Here is a 20493-nt window from a genome sequence, read left to right as displayed (position 1 = left end):
TGGGTTCGAGCCCCATGGCGGGCTCGGTGCTGACAGCTCAGAGCCTGGAGCCTGCTTCAGATTCTGTGTCTCCCTCTCTCACTCTGCCCCTCCCCTGTTCATACACACACACACACACACACACACACACACACACACACACACACACACACGCCTGCACATACTCTCTCTCTCTCTCTCAAAAACAAATAAAATTAAAAAAATAAAAAGTATCTGCTTTATAGAGAGTTATTGTGAGAATTCCTTCATTCATCTTATTTATTCAACAGATTGATAGGGAATATCTCCCATGTTCTAGGAGTTGGGGATAGAGCAAAGGATTAGACTCAAATAGCAAGCACATATGCGAACATGTATGATGTTCACATATAGTGAGATACAGCAAGATGTGCTTTGATACCTCTGTGAAAGGTGGAAGTGAGAGGTGGGTGGATGGACAGTCACATGTAAGCTGAGAAGAGTTCTGAATGACAAAAGGAAATCAGAGTAACAAGGGAGGTGGTGGCTCAGCCCAGTGTGACAGCAGTCATCATTGTCTCAGAGGCAGAGACAAGACATTGGTGGCACAGGGTGCCAGTACGGCTGGACCTCATAGCACAGGAGATGGGGTCAAACGTAGCCTGGGAATAAGAGAGGCAAGGCTTATACTTTCCTTAGTACAGGGCCTGGCACATAAATATTAGCAAATTACCTATTGTGATCATTTTCCCAAAAGGGTCTCAGTATGAAAAGTTTTCTAGTTATTTAACACCTTCATTTAAAATTAATATGGGTCTCTAGAGAAGAATTAGATCACCATTTTGGGATATGACTTATGTTAGATGGTGATTGGATTGCATATTTGGGTTTTCGTTGTGGCCACTTATAGGAAATTATTAAAAACACCTCTTTTTATCTTTTTCATGGAAATCATTCCTTTCTTATCTCGAGCTAATTTTCCTTCTGTCAGCTTCTCTCCCCAATTTACCTGGAATTTTTAAATCTACACCATTATGTTACTATAGTATTGTTGTCAAGTGCTACATATGTTAAAGTTTTTCAGAAAAATAATGGCAATCCCATATCCTAAGTGAAATAAAGTGGCCACTCAAAGTAAATCAAGAGCTGTTCCACCAGAAAAAAAATGTTATGAAAAATCCACCACATTTGTAAATACTTACAAATAGGCATTAGAATTAGTTTCAGCTTCCCAAGACCATAAATTTGATTAATGAAGCTGATTATCTATCTATTTATTTATTTATTTATTTATTTATATTTATTTTTATTTATTTATTTTTGTGCAATAAACTTACTTGGGGGAAAAATTTAAGAAAATGACAACATTGGATCTTTTGGATTAGGGACATTAGTAGCTATTTCAAAATCCATTTCTTCTGAAAGTTCTCCTTTTCCACAAAGAAAAGTGAGATTTTTTACCTTGTGTGATTTTCCCCTCAGAGGTAAGTAAAGTCTGGGGACTAGAAAGTATAGCAAGCTGCCTTTTTTTAATGTTAATTTTATTTTTAAGAGTGAGAGAGAAGTGTGAGGAGGGAGGGGCAGAAAGAGAAAGGGACAGATAATCTGAAGTGGGCTCTTTGCTGACAGTAGAGAGCTTGATGTGGGGCTCGAACTCACAAACCTTGAGACCATGACCTGAGTTGAACTCCAAGCCTAACCAACTAAGCCACTCAAGTACCCCAAGCAAGCTGCTTTCTTAAGCAGCTTGTGGTAGGTAGTATTAAGGGTTAATGGCATGTTGATTTTGCAGGGGAAAGGTGTTCAGAGTTAGCAGACTTTGAGGTTTGAGTGCACAGTCCCTAGACTACCTGCATTTCTAACATCAGCTGCAAGTTCTGGCTTTGATAATTTCCTAGGACTGACAGACATCACTGAAAGCTATTATACTGATAATTCTGACTTATTTTAGGGAAAGGATACACACTAAAATCAGCCAAATGAAGAGACACATCAGACAATGTCTAGCACGACCCCAAATGCTAAGCTTTTGTTGTCCTCAGGATGAGTAAACCTCCTGACATTGATGTGTGGTAATACACAAGGACTATTGCCACCCAGGGAACCTTGCCAAGCCTCAGTGTCCAGAGTTTTTACTGGGGCTTCATTACATAGTTAGGACTGATGAAGGCACATGCAGTGGAGCTCAGTTGCTCAAGTTAGATCATACCCTGTGAATCAAATCTTTTACCTACAATTACACGGTTGATCTTTGTGATGTCGCCAGTCCCCATCCAAGACTATCAGCATGACTGGTCCCACTCTCAGATGTAATGTGGCCATCACCACCGTAAACAAAAGCATTTCTATCATGTATGACTTTGGTCACCTGCCAGAAGCTGAGAGCAATAGCCAGATGAAGGGCAAGGCTACATTCTTGGAGCAGAAGGCAACAGGCATCACTGCCTGGATTCTGAAATCAGATGTTCTAGAGTGTGTACATTCTGAAATGCAGTATGTGAACTTGCCCCTCGCTCCTGGCCACTTTTGGGCCCAGTGCTCCTCTTCTGTTCATTGGAAATCATTATCTCTGTGAAGATTAAAGAACGTGTAATGGCCACATAAGATTCACACACTGGCTTTCACTACTGCTGTTTTCATCATGTCAATGATTATTTACAGTATTATTTTATTATCCTCATAATTATGGTAAATCTTTGCTTCAGCAGGAATTCCTCCAATTTTACTGAGCTTTCCAAGATAGGAGAATGAAGAGTTTTCTTTTCTTTTTCCTGTGGATTCATTTGTTTTCAGAAATGCACTGGCGATGATTGTACAACTAAAGTAGCATAAGCATTTGTTGATGGCGTTATCTCGTTCCTTTTTAAATTCATAGCACAAAGACAGATGTGTGTGTGTGTGTGTGTGTGTCTTTGTGTGTGTGTAAATTCTCAGAAAGTACTCAAATTGCCTTAAGTAAAGTAGAAAACCTTTTAAAAGATACTTGCTTAGGGTTGTAACCTTCTTTTAAATTGGCTGGTAATAAAATGGAAATACCACCAAATGTTGAGTATTGGAGGTCAAAACAGAAAAATAATATCGTCAACATTCTGATTTGTATGTATGGCAGATTTTATGAGAAAGATCATACTCAAGTATTCAACTTATTTTGAACACAACTTTCATTTTGTAAAGACCCTTATGACAAAAAGAGCCCCTGTAATAGGATATGCATCAGTGAAAAGTTAGGTAGAGTTTATAATTTTAAAAGTAATTACTAGAGGGGTGTCTAGGTGGCTCAGTGGATTGAGCATCCAACTCTTGATTTCAGCTCAGGTCACAATCTCACAGTTTGTGGGATCAAGCCCCATGTCAGGCTCTGCACTGACAGCTTAGGGCTTGCCTGCCATTCTCTGTCTCCCTTGCTCTCTGCCCGACCCTCCCCCCCCCCACCCCCGCTCGTGCATGTGTGCGTGTACACTCTCTCTCTCAAAAGTAAATAAACTTTAAAAAATATATTTAAAAAGATTAAGTAATTAGTACAGGCTTATTTATGCTTTTAAGGTTTTATTAATATAGCAGTGGTTTTCATACTAATGTTCATTCTGTCATACACGTTATTAGGCTGTTAACGGTGTAACTGAGCCTCATTGACAAAGTAATACCTGCAGAGCACGTATTGTAGACCAGGGAAGCAATCCCTGCTTTTTCTTCGTTTGCTTTAAAGAGCAGATACTGGTTGCTTATTTTTATTCTTCAGTTCTAGAATACCTTTTCCTTATTATGATTGCTTTTTGGATGTCTCCCACCCCTACAGGTGAGCTTCTCTTACAAGGTCCAGTGTTCATCAGAGAGCCCAGCAACAGCATTTTCCCTGTTGGTTCAGAGGATAAAAAAATAACTTTAAATTGTGAAGCGAGAGGCAACCCTTCACCTCATTACAGGTACAGTGGAAAGTTTGCAAATCCAAATTAAGAAATAACAATGTGGCCATTGTGATTTTGGTTTTTTTTTTTTGCTTCAATATATGTATGGCATCCATAAGAAATAATACATGAAACTGCAGTTGTATGCTATGTTCAGCAGTTCTGATACATAAACATTGGATCCATACTGTATATATTTGATTCATTATTCACTTTACAATGAGATTCCTTGTTTTAAAAAAGACGTAGCAGAATATCTTAAATAAACAATGCACTTTCACTGATTTATAGTGCAATTTAATTTATAAACTCATTAGTTTACGTGCACTTGTTGGGAACATATCCATGGTGGGGATAAAATCAAATGTTTCAAAGGTAGTTAGAAGTCATAGTTTTTAAAAAAGTTACTTTTTGGCTATTTGTACTTCTTTCTTTACCATTTTACTGACCATGTGTGTGAAGGTTCACTAAGTATAGGGGAATAAAGTACATTCTTACTAAAGTTATTTTCATTATTCTCAAAGAGAAATTATATTAGTTTAGTAGATTTTTTTTCATGTAAGAGTATGTATTTTTCAGATTACATGAATAATACTTGTTCACTGAAAACCGTCAAACATCACAGAAAGGTATAAGAGAAAAAAGTCTGAATTCCCATCCGCTTAAGATAAAAATATTAATATTTGGAGGTTGATGATGGATGATTTGGATGGGATGGGTATTTACTTTTTTTAAAAAAGCACAAGCTTAACTATTTTTACTGTTATGTGTGCTTAGGTGACCCAATTTAATGAAGAAATGAATTATTTATAAACAGCATATGCTGCTTTCATATAAGTGGCAATGAGAAAGTGCTCGAGGCACCTTGAGAACAACATGCTCTTTTGGATACTGTGAGCATTTGTCTCGAAAACTCTGTTTACAATATTAGTTTCTTGGCAAAACCTCCTCTGTAATCTGCAGAACAAGCATACTTCAGCCTGTGTTAATAAAATTCTAAGTGGTAAGAGTACTAATGCAGACCTTATAGAACTTCTATTGTTTTCTTAATCCATGTAAATAATAGAAGCCAACATTCATTGTTCAATTGGGTCAGCATCGGGTTAGAAGGTAGACCTTTGTATTTTTACATCTGGAAGTAACCTAAGTCAGTCTCTTTCAATAATATTCAAAGATATATTTATTGAGCACCTGCTGTGTACTTTCAACAGAATACACAATGATTCCAGGTTACTGGTCAGAATTGACAGAGGTGTAAAAAGTTTTCTCTCTGCCTCTTCCTCACGCTGTAGAAATAAGAAAAGTATAACATAAAGTTAAAAAAATACAAGAATCTGTATTTTATGAGTTAGTTCAATTAGTCAAACTTGAGCACATGTAACATCTGAAAATATTTTCTTCTTTGGGAGAAAGATGAACACATCAACTTTAATAAAAGACGTTATCCTAGAAACATTTTTTTGCCGGCATTTTCATTCATCTATTCATTTCTCCCTGAAACAGAAGATTATCCTTTTAGATATGACTGTAATATGATAAAGAATCCATATGAATGACTCATCTGTGGGCTGTTTCTCTGTTGTCAGTGAAGTTGTATTCCTAGCATTTATCTTATGAATAATTTGATGATAAATGTGTTCAGGGGAAAAAGATTTAGTCAGACAAGAGTGTTTTTCTAAATTAACAGTTTAATTGTATTTGTAAACTTTTATCAAGTAGCAAGAAGTCTTGAGGTCAGAAATCCAGAAATAGCCTGTTGTTGCGTTAATTTCTTTATATATCAGGTATTTATTGTAATGCCAGAGAGTGTCTTTAAACATACTGATGCCATGTGTAAAATGTTGATGAAGAGGTCCTGCCATTTACACAGTGCCTCTTAGGTTTTATGTTGTGGCCTGGGATGTGGTGTGTTCCAATTTAAGCAGAATCTGTACCTGAGACCAGGAGATATGCGACTTATATTGATCCATCAGTTTTGTGTCTGATAAATGAAGAAATTTAACATGGTAGATATGGTTCTAAAATACTTGGTTTGTAGCCAGATTGAGCAGACACTTTCATTATAGCTCTAAAGATTCTCTAAAGTTAAGACTTGTAACCAGTATAAAATTCCACTTAAACTGAAGGTTTATAGTCACTAGAAGTCGAGACCTTGAAAAAAAGCATAAGGGAACCTCTTTACATTGTGAAAATACAAGGCTTTCCTGTAACAACAACTCCCCGTTATTCATGTTATCTGTGTAAGAGGTTATGCTGAAGGAATAAATGGGAGTATACAACCCTGTAGGCTGTAATTATGACCTTATCTACTTAGGCAACACCTTCAGTTATGACCTGATTTTTTTCTCCTATCTTTTGACTTCAATAGTCAATCATGGAATAGTTTGTAGAATTCTTTAAATATTTCAGGAGAAAATATGCTTGCTTGTTCTTATTTTTTAACTATCCTTTAGAAACTACAGATAAATGGTATAAATATGGAAAAGCACTGAAGTTGGGGATTTGCTTTTTGACATGACATCAGAGAAAGGATATATTTTTATAAGGGTTTATAAGGATAAGCAGTTAGATAGATGGATATCAAGGGGAAAATCAGTGGTTCATGTGAAATTTACAAGTTGAAGACAAATCCAACCCTGTTTCCCAAGATTTGAAATAAAGTTTAAGAGTCTGATAAAAGAATACCCTTTGAAAGCCCACAGCCTATCTTGTAGACTGGGGCAAATTTGTCTGATGAGAGATATATTCTTGGTTCTCCCATTGGGTAAAAAGAACTCTTAATTGGCCATATTAGATATCCAAAAGTTCAGAAACTCTCAAGAGAAATTACTTGTGTTAGGGTTTAATTGAGACTTTTATTCTTCTCCCCACCCCATCTCCCCACCTAAGCCCCAAAGCCTATATTTAAAGGTTAATTAGTATGTATTCTCATTGTAATTGCTGATGATGACAGAAGAGATTACCCTGAGGGAGTATTAGTAACTTTCTTAAGTGGGAGGGATTTTCCCTGACTTTTCGTAGGGTTATAAATGCCCATTATTTCACAGTTTGCTCACATGAAAGACCCCAGCTAAGTCACTTCTACGGATGCCATTCAGCCTTTAAAGGAACCACATGTTTGAGACAGACTGGGGCAGAATATGTAGATAACTAATGGCGACCAGGCAGGTAAAAAGCTCAAAGAGGTGGATGTGCCTTGAGAACATATAGATACATTGAGTAATGACTGGAAACTATCCAACATTCAGCCACAAGCCTTTTGAATGGTGACAACTGCTTCTCAGCACTAGCCAGTGATTACCATCCAGGTATCCTGGTCCAGTACAACAAAAGCTTTTCAAGAGATGTTTTAAAATTCAGGTGTTTTCTCTTTGGAATCTCTTGTAATGTAGGCCAAAGAAAATAAGTCTTAAAGTGAAATGTGGCCCACGTGGGTTTTATGTTTTCAACATTTATTCTAGCTTGAGACTTACGAGTTGTATTGTCCAATGTGGTAGCCAGTGGCCAAAAGTTGACCCGGGAGATTTAAATCAGTTACGTTAAAAATGTATTTCCTCAGTCAGAGCAGCTTTATTTCAAGTGCTGAGTAGACATGTGGGGCTAATAGTTACTGTATTGGAAGGAACCAAAGACCATTTTTATGCTTCCATAAACTTCTGTTGGATGGCTCTGCTCTAGACTGATCCTTGAATCCACAGCTTTTCTGTTTTTTTTGTTCTCCCAAAAAGGAAGTAACCACAACCTTATTGTCTTCCAGCTCTATATAATAAGTAAACTATGTTAATAAAGTACACTGTGAACAATATTGGATATACAAGTTATATGGACTAAGTATCTTTGCAAAATATCATCTCCCCTGGCCACGGTTTCTCCCTTTTAGGTATGGTTCCCTGTATTGGAATTTACTGAAAATCAACTAAATGCATTCAGTTTAAAGTAGAAGAGGAAAATAAGAACCACTAATTGCTGCTCACCATTTATTGAAAGAGTAAACTGTAGGGAAGAAAAATCTGAGTTTTCTTGTTGCCCATATATACACAGTCACACACACACACATATGTACACACACACCACGTATTACTGTACATGGTACCACATGTGGTAATACATATGGCTCCATATATGTACTACATTTGTATGCACTATATATGCTATATATATTCTACATGTAGAGCATGTATAATATTTTGATTGTATGCACTTTTTCCCTTACATTATCTTGTTGGCATGTAAGATCTGATGTCACTGTTATTTCACTTTTATGCTGCAAGACAAATAAGTGTTTTTGTTCCTCTAAGTTCTTTTGGCCTGGGGCACCTGGGTGGCAGCATAGCCACCGGTTGAGCATCCAACTTTGGCTCAGGTCATGATCTTGCGGTTCATGAGTTCGAGCCCCGTGTCAGGCTCTGTGCCGACAGCTCAGAGCCTGGAGCCTGCTTCAGATTCCTAGTCCCTCCTCTCCGCCCCACCCCTGCTTGTGCTGTGTCTGTCTCTGTCTTTCAAAAATGAATAAACATAAAAAAAAATTTTTTTTAATAAAAAATAAATTCTCTTGGCCCTTCGGGAGGCAAAATCCTTTCTGCTGGATTAGTAGGCCTGATTCTCTGTGTTTATCTTCATGCTCAACAACTTTTAGCATCCCGACTTCTCCAGCTGATCAGTTCTGGTCCCCACACCTACAGTCAGCTGTATGAGCAATGACATGTTCTCATGGTTGGCATGATTGCTAACCATTAAAGAGTAAAGAATATCTATAGTGCCAGAGGGAAGTGGAGGTAGACAGCATCTCTTACAGAGCATTTTAAACTTGGCTATGTTACTGCCTCTCTCATGAAGCCTTCTTAATATCCGCTGTACTGGGGTCCATGCTCCAATGATATAGTGCCCATTTTACTCCATACCTACTTGTATGATAAAACTTACCAAAATGAAATGTGTGATTGTCTTGGTAGGATGTAACCCCCTTAAAGGTGAAGACGGTTTGTTCTTCACCCTCACCTTCCAAATGCCTAGCAAATAGTGCATGCAGAATTGGAGCATGAAAAAAAAAAAAATAGAATGAAGTTAATGGGGGAAAACAAAGCAAATTTGGGATTAGGTCATGTTTAGGAGCCAAGAATGTCATGAAGGATCAGACGGTTAGAAGTGGTCAATAGTACATTTTAGAGCGTATTCTTAAGTGTGGATCGATTCCTTTTTTGGGCTCCATTTTAAGACACATCGCCCATGAGGTGACAAAGCTGATTGCATGGAACACAAAGCTTACTTATATCCTCCCCTTAGCAGCTGGAAAAAGAAGGCATCCTTCCTACTAGTGTCATCAAAAGTTCTGAATAGTGTCAGAAAAAAACATGACATTTAAAAACTGCTAATAGTGTGAGCAATCAATATCCAAGAAAAATGTAGAAGTTAGATGTTACAGACAGAATTATAAAAAATAATTCACATCACATTTGGTGCTGTTCTTTCTTGTGTGTTTGCAGTGGAGTGAAAAGACAGGATAACACATAAGGACCAAAGCCAGGTTAAGTCAGTTGGGCCACATTCATATTCTTAACTAAGCACTGAGGCCAAGACAAGGATTGTTCTGAGTGGTCAGGTCAAGTCATGTGAGGAGTGGCCTCTTCAAAGGGAGTGAGGGAGCACTGCTACCAGAAAAAAGCAAAAACAGGTACAGAGAAAGCCGGAATGGCAAACCTCTTTTATTATTCTTGTACCAGTAATTTTAAGGCAATCAGTGATCAATTTGAATGAGGCTATAGCTATGTAAACTAAACAGTTGCTTTTAATCCCAGTGTTTTTTTCTTAAATATGTATGTTTAAAATTTATCTATGAGTGAGAAGAAATGGAAATCTATGTCATAAGACACATCTTAAAAACTTAATTTTTAAAAAACACAGCATTGCAATTTAACTCGTTTATATCTTTGGCAATTATTGCCGAAGCCTAACTAGTTATTTTTGGATAAAGTATTGAATATGCAAATTTAGACATTCATTCTTTCAAGGGCTGCAATTATTCTCATCACTTCAGTAAACATATTAACAAACATTGCATTTGAACACAAATGCATTTGCTTATTAACTTGAAAGCCACATCTAAAACCACAAATTGCTTCTGTGATTAAATTCCTAATTTTCCTGTCAGCCCCCAAATAAAGTATTGCCCGTTGATTTAACAAGTGTTTAGTGTGGGCTTATTTCCAAAACTTAGCCCCACTCCCTAAAGATTTCAGCAAATTATTTTGTTCTCTTCACTTTATGTTCCAGTCTAACGTGTGATGTTTTATTTTTTTTACCAGCTTATTGTTTGTATTTCTGTTTTCCTGACCAGATTTTGTGTGATAGCATAGCTATCCTGAAGGACATTAGCTTTGTATAAACAACTGTGAGGTGAATTGTATCCAGGGATTATTTTGAAACTACCTGATGTCAGTCAGTTTAGTTAGTTTCACTTTTTAAAGGGTGACAGTCTCCAACCTTGTTATCAGGTTCTAGTGAAAGACCCGTTTTAGGGCTTGGTGCCTGAAATTATAGTGGCAAGATATGTCTATGATTATGTTCATGATTGTTGTTCATGCCATTGAGGTTTTGTGTAAGGGTTGCCATATCATCGAATAACTAGAATGGTAAGTAAATAAGAACTAATAAGTAAGTGAAAATAAATATGCATTCCTTCCTCATCTTTGAGATGTTTGTTACTAATGTGGCTGACCACAGGGAGGGACGACTATATGGAAGTTAGTTATGGCTAAGTTACTCCACTCAGGAAACTTCTATGAGACCCTACCATGCACCAGCTATTATGGCTGATGGTGGGAATTCAGCAGTGATTGAAACACTCATCAGGCATTGGAGGTCATGCTTTCAAAAGCACCTTTCAACTCTGAAAGTGTAGGCTTTTTGTACTGACTTAACTTCTTACATAAATTCATGTTTGCATGCACACACGCACACTCTTACACAGTTTGTTCTTTGTATTGGAAGGCAGTGATTCTTGTACCCTCAGTCACTGATGTTTTAGCATGTTTTCCAGAAGTAACAATTATAGTTTTCCTCATGAAAAAGCAGTAACTGCCAGTTGTAATAGCCCCTGTGTCAGGTACCTTTTGCTGTTATAGTCAAAATTCAAAACCTGTTGGCTCAACGGCATGCATGATGTTTTAAAGAAATTGTATTCAAAAAACGTTTACAGGGAAATTTGCCATAGACTCCCACCATTCTATTGTACAGGCTTGGCCCAACCTCCTTATCCCCACCTGCCCAGTGTTTCTCCAGTGAGGACATAACCAGCGCCCTGTTGTGTAGACAATGCAGACATGATTTTAGAAGTTGATAGATCAAATTCATGTTGTCTCAGCCTAGCAGAGTGCACAGCCCAGAACTTCTCATTCCAGCCCTCAGCTTCTACTCATTGGCCCAGAAAAAAATTCACAGATAACCTCCACACAAAGAAATGCGAGGGGATGAGAGCTCATTGCGTGAGAATGAGTAGATTTGTGAAATATGAATATTAGACCATTTCTCACTTGTGGATTCTAAAAGCAAATCCTAATTTGTGTAGAATGAGCATTTGAACACTGGAGGCTGGCAATGAACTTATAAGATCATTCAAGAGTGTTACAACATGATGATTATACAAAGGTGCTTAATCTTGTGACATTTACCACTGAGCTAAATCTACAAGGTTAGTCTGTTTCTAGAGCACAATGTAAATGTTATATGATTGAAATACTGGTATATGCAACCCCAAGAGCCACTGGGCTGTCTTTTCTTGCTCCAGATCACTGCATTAAGCCTTTTGGAATGGAATTTGGGTGCGCAAATGTTACTTTTATGAATTTTAAAGCAATTTTGATATTTCAGAAAGACTTTATTCTGAAACTTTAGAGTTTCTCATGAACTTCACACTTCATTCTTAAAAGTGGACATCTGCACCTTTTACAAATAATTGTGTATGTGCAAAACTAAAAGTCAGTATCTGCCTCTAAAAACTTCCCAAATTCATGGCCTCAATGTGCCACTCACCTGTCACACTTTATTACTATGTGTTGTTCTTGAACTCTAAGCAGTTGATTACAATTTACTGCAAAGAAAATTAGTCTAATTTGTAGATTTATTGGACACATACTTTGTAAAAGGAGTAAGTGTGTGTATGCCTTCAGTTTTCTTGAAGGTTTCTTATGCAGAAGAAAGTATCAGAAATATTTAGAAATCAGGCTTAAATATGAATATTTTGCATTGGGAACTTAAGTACACTATTTTCTCAGGATGTGATAATTTTTTGGAATTTCAGGCCCAGAGATTCCTTACACATTTCAGAGTTTAAATAAATACAGACCTTTTTAATTCACATACTTTCAGTAAGAGGAAAAATAATCAGTGTTTAACAAGATAACTGAGAACTTTTATATCATCTGGGGATGAAGTCCATTTAATAATAAATAGTGTTAAGAAGGAGGGAAATAATTGTATCACTTCGTTAAAAGAAAATTAACATTCTTTTGGGTATGTCTTAGCTCTGAAGAGTTTGGTGAAGCAAAGCACTTACTTTTGGCATAGCGGAAACATATTTAAAAGGGAGTAGATTTTGCCTTTTCACATAATGCAATAATCTAGGCATTCAGTCTATGTGATGAAGATCGAGCTAAAGAAAGTATGAAATATTTATGCATGAAAAAATCTTTTCCATTTTAGTTGTTTAGTCAAAGCTTTGGGAAGATAGCTTTCAGATCTTAGACACTTACTGATATAAAGTATTTTCCTACATACTTTATGATATCTTAAATCTTTCCAGCTACTAAGTAGGCAAGAAGAATTGCTTCTCCATATTTTTATTTATCTTTTCAATTTTCCACATAGCCACTGTACCTTTATTATTCATCAGCTAAACACAAAAACACAGTTTTCAAATTAAGCCTTCAGACATGTTTAGTCAGGCCATAAAGATTCTAACTCTAGAGCTAAAATCCTCTTTTCCCCCAACAAACTGTATTTTCTGGGTAACAAAAATACAAGTACCCTTTGTCATGAGAGTCTGTCATTCAAAAGTGTATGAAATTAACTACATCTTTTCTGATTTGAGTTTAGAGTTTTTCCCAATGCAAGCATTAAGATGCTCAGAAGCTTACAAACCATTCATTGCTTAAAAATTCAACCCACCACATGGGGCATCTGGGTGGCTCAGTTGGTTAAGCATCCAACTTCAGCTCAGGTCATGATGTCACGGCTCATGAGTTCAAACCCCACGTTGGGCTCTGTGCTGACAGCTCAGAGCCTGGAGCCTGCTTCCGATTCTGTGTCATCCTCTCTCTGCCCCTCCCCCACTCACACTTTGTCTCTCTCTCCTTCAAAAATAAGTAAAAATTAAAAAGAATTTCAACCCACCCACTTGTGATTTACTGTCATATTTATTCTCTGAAAGTCAAACCCAGCATGTGTAGGACTGTGTCTTCCATGTGGTTTGTCTGCATTTGTACCTGCCTGGAAACCATTGAAATGTGGGACTAAACTTATACATTTGTTCATTTCCTATGCTTCCATCATTAAAACTTTATTAGGTATTATTCAGATATAGAAAATGATATAAACACATAATCTAGTGTAATGATGAACATCCATAAAACCACTACTCAACTTAAGAAATAAAGACAGGGGCATGTAGGTGGCTCAGTTGGCTAAACATTAGCTTCCATTCAGGTCATGATCTCATGGTTTGTGAGTTCAAGACCCACGTTGGGCTTTGCTGTCATCATGGAGCCTGATTCAGATCTTCTGTCCCCTCTCTTTCTACCTCTTTCCTGATCTCTCTCTCTCAAAAATAAATAAACATTTAAAAAAAGAGAAAGAAAACCAAAAACCTAAATTTCCTCGTATTGCCCCCAAACATACCCCACTTTCTTTCCATGAGAGCTTTAAAATACCTTAAAGTGGAGGTTTTTCATTTTCACGTTTTAAAATATGTTTAGTGCATTGATACTACTTTATATGTTTTAAAACTTTACATAAATGGTATCAAACTGTATTTTGTGTACTTTCATTTGTGATAATATTCACATTTCATGTCTTTATTTGTTTTCAGAGCACGTAATATGTCCAAGTTAAATATTTTATGTACTAATATAACAATTTTTAGATGACACATGACATGAGTAAAGAACTCTGAGCTGGGATTCAAAAATGAGTACTACTTCTGGTCCAGTAATGAGTTATTTGGGAACAGCTGACATCTCAACTTTTTTATTGAAATCCTCATCTATAAAATGAGTATTAGATTACCCACATTCTCAGTTACAATGAGCAACTGAGATGATTGTTGTTATAATATACAAAAATTGATAGAATTGATAGTATAATTTTACTGTAACAATTAAGTCTTCCAGGAGGAAGACGGCTTAATTTATACAACAGATGTGTTCTTGAGACTGTGGGTTATTTCTGAGTTTTTCAAGGTGAAATCGACTTTGATGTGTCAAGTATTCTCCTCTTTTAAAAACTGTTTTTTCTGTTTAAAAACTCATGTTTAAAAACCAGCATCTTTTTTCCTTTCTTATTTTGGCTTCCTATTGATAAATATGGCTCTGGGGTTAATGCCTTTACTGTTGCGGACCCCCTTGGTGGCATTTAGGGTCTTTTACTGCAGTGTGCCATTTAGGAAATAGCATTGTGATGGCTGAGAGGAGTGGAGAGTGCCTCAGGGATAGGTATTTACCCAGACAAATTGAAATGGATAGTTGAGCACTTATCCAATTAATTTATTAAATGTGCTCAGTCGGTCTGAATAAATCAAAAGAAGTGTGCTCTTTCCCCCCTTCATTGGCAGCATGAGATTGGCCTGAAGTACATGAAATAATTACCTCAACTTTCTACTTCCTATTTGCCTATGCAGACCCAGCCTAAATTTTCCCCCCAGTGAACAGATCATTCTTACCTCTTCAGAAAATCTTGAAAAATCCTTAATTTCTAGAGGCTATTCTGTTATGCTTTCTACTATACTTTAACCATTTGTTTCCCAGCTAAATAGCTGGGCCATGCTTCAATTCAGGTATGCCACCATGGAATAATATATTTATCGTCCTCATTTATGAAAGGTGATGTTTAAAGTAGATTTTATAATGTGGATTTTTTAAAAATTTAAAAAATTAAATTAAGAGGGGTAAGAGGGGAAAAATCTTGATATTTGTTTTACAGATGGCAGCTGAATGGAAGTGATATTAATCCGAGTATGGAATATCGCTATAAGTTGAACGGAGGAAATCTTGTCGTTATTAACCCAAACAGAAACTGGGATACGGGAAGTTACCAGTGTTTTGCGACAAATTCACTTGGGACAATTGTCAGCAGAGAAGCTAAACTCCAGTTTGCATGTAAGTTTACATTTGCAACATCTAGCAAACCCAATATTTTAAAATATTTAACTGAGTTTGTGTGGTCATTTTGGATTTCAGAAACAATACGTGGATTTTATTAATTGGATAAATAGGTTGAGGAGACAATTCAGTATGATCTTTTGGATCTCTATGTACTGTACAAATCAGAGCTTAAAATGCGTGGGGGTGTGTTTTCCATTTTGCTGTTTTTGTAAGGATTCTGTTTAGGAATGGAAAAAAGAATCCAGTTAAGAATATGTTCATCGAGTAGCTACTCTGTCTGCTACTGCGTTTGAACTGAAAAGAAAATGAAGGAATTGTCAGACATGATCCTCGCTCTGGGAGAACATTGAAATTAGAGAAATTAGAGAAATTAGAGAATTATGTCTGAGAGATTTGAAAAGATTTAAGGAACCAAGACAATGAGAAGGAAAAGAATCTTATTGACCTCCCTTGTGGTTTTGCCCAGCTCACAGTGACCTTCAGGGCAACCCTCACTGAGGCAGGGCTCTGGAGGCCAGCTTTGTACCGTGTTAATTGGACCTGGGTGAACTTGTGGCCCAACCTGAGAAAAATCACAGCCTTTCTCCAGGGAATTCTGAATTGGGACCAGAGATCTCATTTAGTTTTTATCTTCCTGATAATATCTTGTGACTACTTTCTACTTTTTGCTTCTTTTAGTTTCTGTTCCTTTGCTTTAGCTGTATATTTTGTATGTAATGCATCTTAGGGTTACCTTGGTTGTAAGGTTTCTCTTAGTTCTTTACATATACCTCAGTAATTCTGAAATTGGAATGCATGTGTTCTTATAATGTGGTAGTATTGTCTCCCCACAGCCACAAGCCATTAAGAAATTGATGATGTGTCATTTAATGCATGGTTTATTCTGCAGCTTTCTGTTCTTTATAATGACAATGGTTGGTTTTGCTCCTGATACTATATTCTGCATGCTCTGTTTGCATACTTACTTGCTCTTTCCATTGTTTTCACTTTGTTATCTTCGATGAACAGTGTTTCTGGCTCTCTGATTTAAAGCTGTACCTTCCTGAGTACTTTGAAAGCTAGATTTTATATCATACAAATTTAAGTTTGCCTTGAAGTTTACCAATTAGTATTGTATATGTTCTTTTAATAGCCAGAATTTTAAATCTAAATTGTTTTTTCAGAGTTACTCCATTTTAAACAATAAGTTTCGTTCCTTTTTTCCCTTCCTGTATATTTTGCTGTCCTGGTGATTTCTGTGGTTATTGATTTAAATTGTTGTTCTGCCGTTTTCATAGAGGGGTGTGTGTGTGTGTGTGTGTGTGTGTGTGTGTGTGTGTGTGTGTATACACATACAGGGCAAGCATATATATTAGGCACTATGTATATATGCATGTATGTGTGTATATACTAAGTATACATATAATATTTTTCTCATGAATGATTTAATATGTGCATATTGTCTTTAACCAGAATTTTGCCAGAATCTATGAGGTATCAGTGTTTTTACCTAGTTTCAGTGCCCGCCATGAGACCTCTTCCCATTCTTGCATTTTTATTTTTTTAGTATCTCCATTTTTAAACATTTACTATTTAATAACTCACGTTTAAAAACGGAACTATGTATCATCATATTTTAAAATTTATTTTGAGAGTGCACGCATGTGTGAGGGGCAGAAAGAGAGGGAAAGAAAGCATCCCAAGCAGACTCCGTGCTATCAGCATAGAGCCTGATGCAGGGTGAACTGTGAGATCATGACCTGATTTGCAATCAAGAGTCTTGATGCATCACCAGGTGAGCCTCCCAGCTGCCCCTGTTTCATCGTATTACATTTTAAAGAATGTCATTATTTTGACTTGAGTATGCAGATACCTTCTGGTTAGTACAAAGGTTGAATCCCCAAACTGCCAAAGAATTCCCATATGATGTCCTATTGTCTTATGGAGTTAGTGTTGCTGAACACAAGTCTGAGATCAGACTCACTTCCGTTTCTTGGGAGCTCACCACCATTTCCTTTTTTTGTTGCTTTTTTGTCTCACTTGGTTGCATATGTGATAATTTTTCTTCATCCCTTTAGTTAAAAACATGCATATTTCTAGCATACAGCAACATTTAGCTCTTTTTAAAATTACTTTGCTTAGAATTTGAGTTATTATTATAATTGCATGTTTTGTACACAGTTTAGGAAATTTTCCTTCTTTTATATCTTTTAGTTTTATGTTTGATTTACTCATATTTAAAAGGCACTGATACTCTGTGTACTGGATTTTTTTTGTCCTATTTTTTGAAATACGTTTTACCTCAGGCTGTTCTTTCCTTTGAATTTCTGTTCGTCCTTCGATGAGGCCACATCTATTTGTTTGTATTCTTTTGAGGATATAGTCAGTTTTCTGAAATGCTCTTTTGGATCTACAGGCAGTGTTTGTTCCCACTTCCATTTGGTGTTTTCATTTTTATGCTTAATATTTTAAATATGCTCTAAAGCAAATTTTATCCAAACTCTGTTTTTATCAACAGATGCTATCAGTGGATTACCCTGACTCTGTTTGCTTTGCTACATGCAGAGGTCAGATTCTTTGCTCTGATCTATAGCAGAATGTACAATTCCCAGTCTAATTCCCTATTTCTAGGAGTCTTTCACCAAATATATTGTTCCCTTTATGCAGTGATATTTTTCTATTACAGATTTTTTAAAGATTTTTTTTCAGTCTATCCTTCATAGAGAGTATGGCTTGTTTGGAAATACTTCTGAAATTATATCATGCCTCTTCTAGTCTCCCTGTCCAGTACTTAACAGGCCAAGTGGGATAAAGTTGTTAAGTCTAGGATTTTATTTACCCTACTTACAAGCTAATAAGTTAGCCTGCTGCTGTTTCACTGATGGTAGCAGAAGACACGATATTCCTGGATCAGTGACAGAGGGCTTTATTACTCACAGCTCAGCAAGCAACATGCTTCCTTACCCTCAAGTCCCACAGAGGTGTTAAGCTGTGGCTGGAAAGATGCTGCACACACAGCTGAGGAACACTGGGCTTAGAGACCCCACCTCTCTTATAGCAAGCAGTAAGCAACCTGCTTTTAATCCTAGAGAAAGCCATTACCTTATCCTTCCAGGCTGCTCTCTGCAGACACATCCTGAGAAAGACCTTTCAGCCTTGGCGCACCCGGCAAAAACTTGCAGAGAAGCTAACAGCACATGGTTGACTGCCTCTCCCAAAAAGGGTTGTCAGTTTTTTGTTTGTTTGCTACGATCCTTGAGTTTTTCACTTGGGTGCACCCTATCAGGATACATGTGGTAACAGCCTCACATACATTCTTGTTCTGGTGCTTGTCATGAGTTGCTTAGCAGTGCTGGTGTACAGGGAGTCTTTGGTTTGCTTTGGTTTTGCAGTTTGAGGAGGGGACGGTTCATAAGTGTTTTTTGGAAATAGACAAGAAGGAATTTTGGGTATTCTTTGCCTAATGCCATGTTAGATTGGAAATGTAAAAGGTGCATTTTTAAAATGATATAGTTGAGATATAACTGGTATCTTTTGGTAAAGAGACCAAAGACAGTGGAAAAAACAGTGGAAAATATTTGCTAGATCAGAGATTTCAAACCACCAGTTTTAAAAAAGCCTCGCTTTGACTTGGTAGCCTTGAAAGGATGTGGTGCATTAACCGAAGATGGAATTAGGATCAAGACCCTTGTATTAGTAAGATGCTCATGACTTCAGGGCATTTTGACTGTCTTTGCTGTAGACAAATGGATGGTAACTGGGTTGTCACTGAGAAACATCCAAATTGTTCACTATATGTCTCCTCTCTCGATTATGTTTGCATGGTTAGTGATACTTTTTGTTTGTATTAGTTATGGAGAAAGTATTTAAAATGTGCTTCATGGATAAATGAATATATGAAAGGATAGTCAATGCACCACTTTTAACACTGGAGAAAATGCAAGGAAATGTTATCTTAATTTTCAAGTTGCTTGGAAATCGTGTTTGTAATAAAATGAAAATGAAAAAGGTCATTCTTAATTTAAGAGGTCTCCTTTTTGTAGCCATTCTTAACCCTTTCCAGTAGATTATTTGTGGAATAGTAAAAAAACTTCTGTGGAAGGGAAAAATTTTTAAAATGATGCAGTGTTTGAGTTATAGATTTCTCAGTTATTTGCTATTATGTGACATGTGTATAATCTTTGATACGTGTTTAATATATTTGAACATTTTTTCCAGATTCTTAATTCCAACCACAGCAGTTTAGGATAGCAACCCCAAACCCCCAAATATCTTTGCTTCATTAATACTCAGTTTTATTTGTCTTATTCCTGAATTTCTTATATTTCTTTATTACAATGTTTTTATTTTGGTCATTTTGTGGTGCATTATATTTTAATCATGAATTATGTTAGACACGCAAATAGTAGGGAGAAATTGGAAAGAATTTCAGTGTAGCCACCAGTTAAGATTTAAAGCATTTGAAGTTCAATTAAACCTACCTGCTAACTCACCCTGCTGACATTTCCTTCACTGGCTGCTCCTCTCAATAGTGATTCACTGCTGTAAATTAAGTGTGGTTTTTATCCTTAGAATGCACATTGGTTTTTCTAAGCAGCAGGCTAAATTGTTGTACCTTTTTAATCTTTTAAACTTTTATATAGTGGCATCATACAGTATGCGTACATCTGCAACATTTTTGTCCCCTCAGCATTAGGTTTTGAGTGTCTGCTGCTCTACATCCTTGCCAGTGCTTGTTATTGGTCTGTTTTTTAATTTGTGCAAATCGGGTGAATATAAAATTGCGTTTCACTATGGTTTAATTTGCATTTCTGTGATTACAATGACGTTAAACTCCTTTTCTATATTTGGTTGATGTAGATTTTTTTCTTTTTACTGTATGATAGCCTTTTTTTTTTTTTTTACAGTTCTTTGTATACTTTGGATTGATCATCTTTTTAGTGGCTAGTTGTTTTTTTCCTTGAGTCTGTCAAATGATGAACAGATGTTCTTACTTTTGAATTAAGGTATCCGTCTCTTTATAACCTGTGTTCTTTTACGAGTTGTTTAAAATTTTTTGTCCCTCATCCTTAAATGGTAAAGACATTCTCCTAAAGGTACTTATAAATGTTTAATGTTATGCTCTTTACATTAAGTATTTAATTATCTGGAATTGATTTTGTATATCATAGGAGGTGTAAGTACCCATTTATATTATTCCAATATGGGAAATCAACTTTAGCAGCCCAATTGATCGAAGAGTCCATTCTTAACCAACCCAAGTGCAACGTGTGGTCATT

At 36.5% G+C, this 20493-nt stretch overlaps 1 protein-coding gene across 3 annotated transcripts in view; it reads left to right on the top strand.

Moving 5' to 3' along the window:
- The window catches only part of CNTN3 (contactin 3), a 339239-nt gene that overhangs the window by 111010 nt on the left and 207736 nt on the right, over positions 1-20493 (top strand). For all 3 annotated transcript variants that reach the window (XM_019428460.2, XM_019428459.2, XM_019428458.2), the window contains exons 3-4: positions 3755-3881; positions 15054-15229. In XM_019428460.2, coding sequence (XP_019284005.1) covers positions 3755-3881; positions 15054-15229 — 303 coding nt within the window. The remainder of the gene's footprint in view (positions 1-3754; positions 3882-15053; positions 15230-20493) is intronic.

Source organism: Panthera pardus, unplaced genomic scaffold, assembly GCF_024362965.1.
Source record: "Panthera pardus isolate Hobbes unplaced genomic scaffold, ASM2436296v1 HiC_scaffold_8, whole genome shotgun sequence".
Classification (NCBI taxonomy): domain Eukaryota; kingdom Metazoa; phylum Chordata; class Mammalia; order Carnivora; family Felidae; genus Panthera; species Panthera pardus.
The sequence above is the reverse complement of the archived record's forward strand: the minus strand, read 5'-3'. Positions and strand labels throughout refer to the sequence as shown.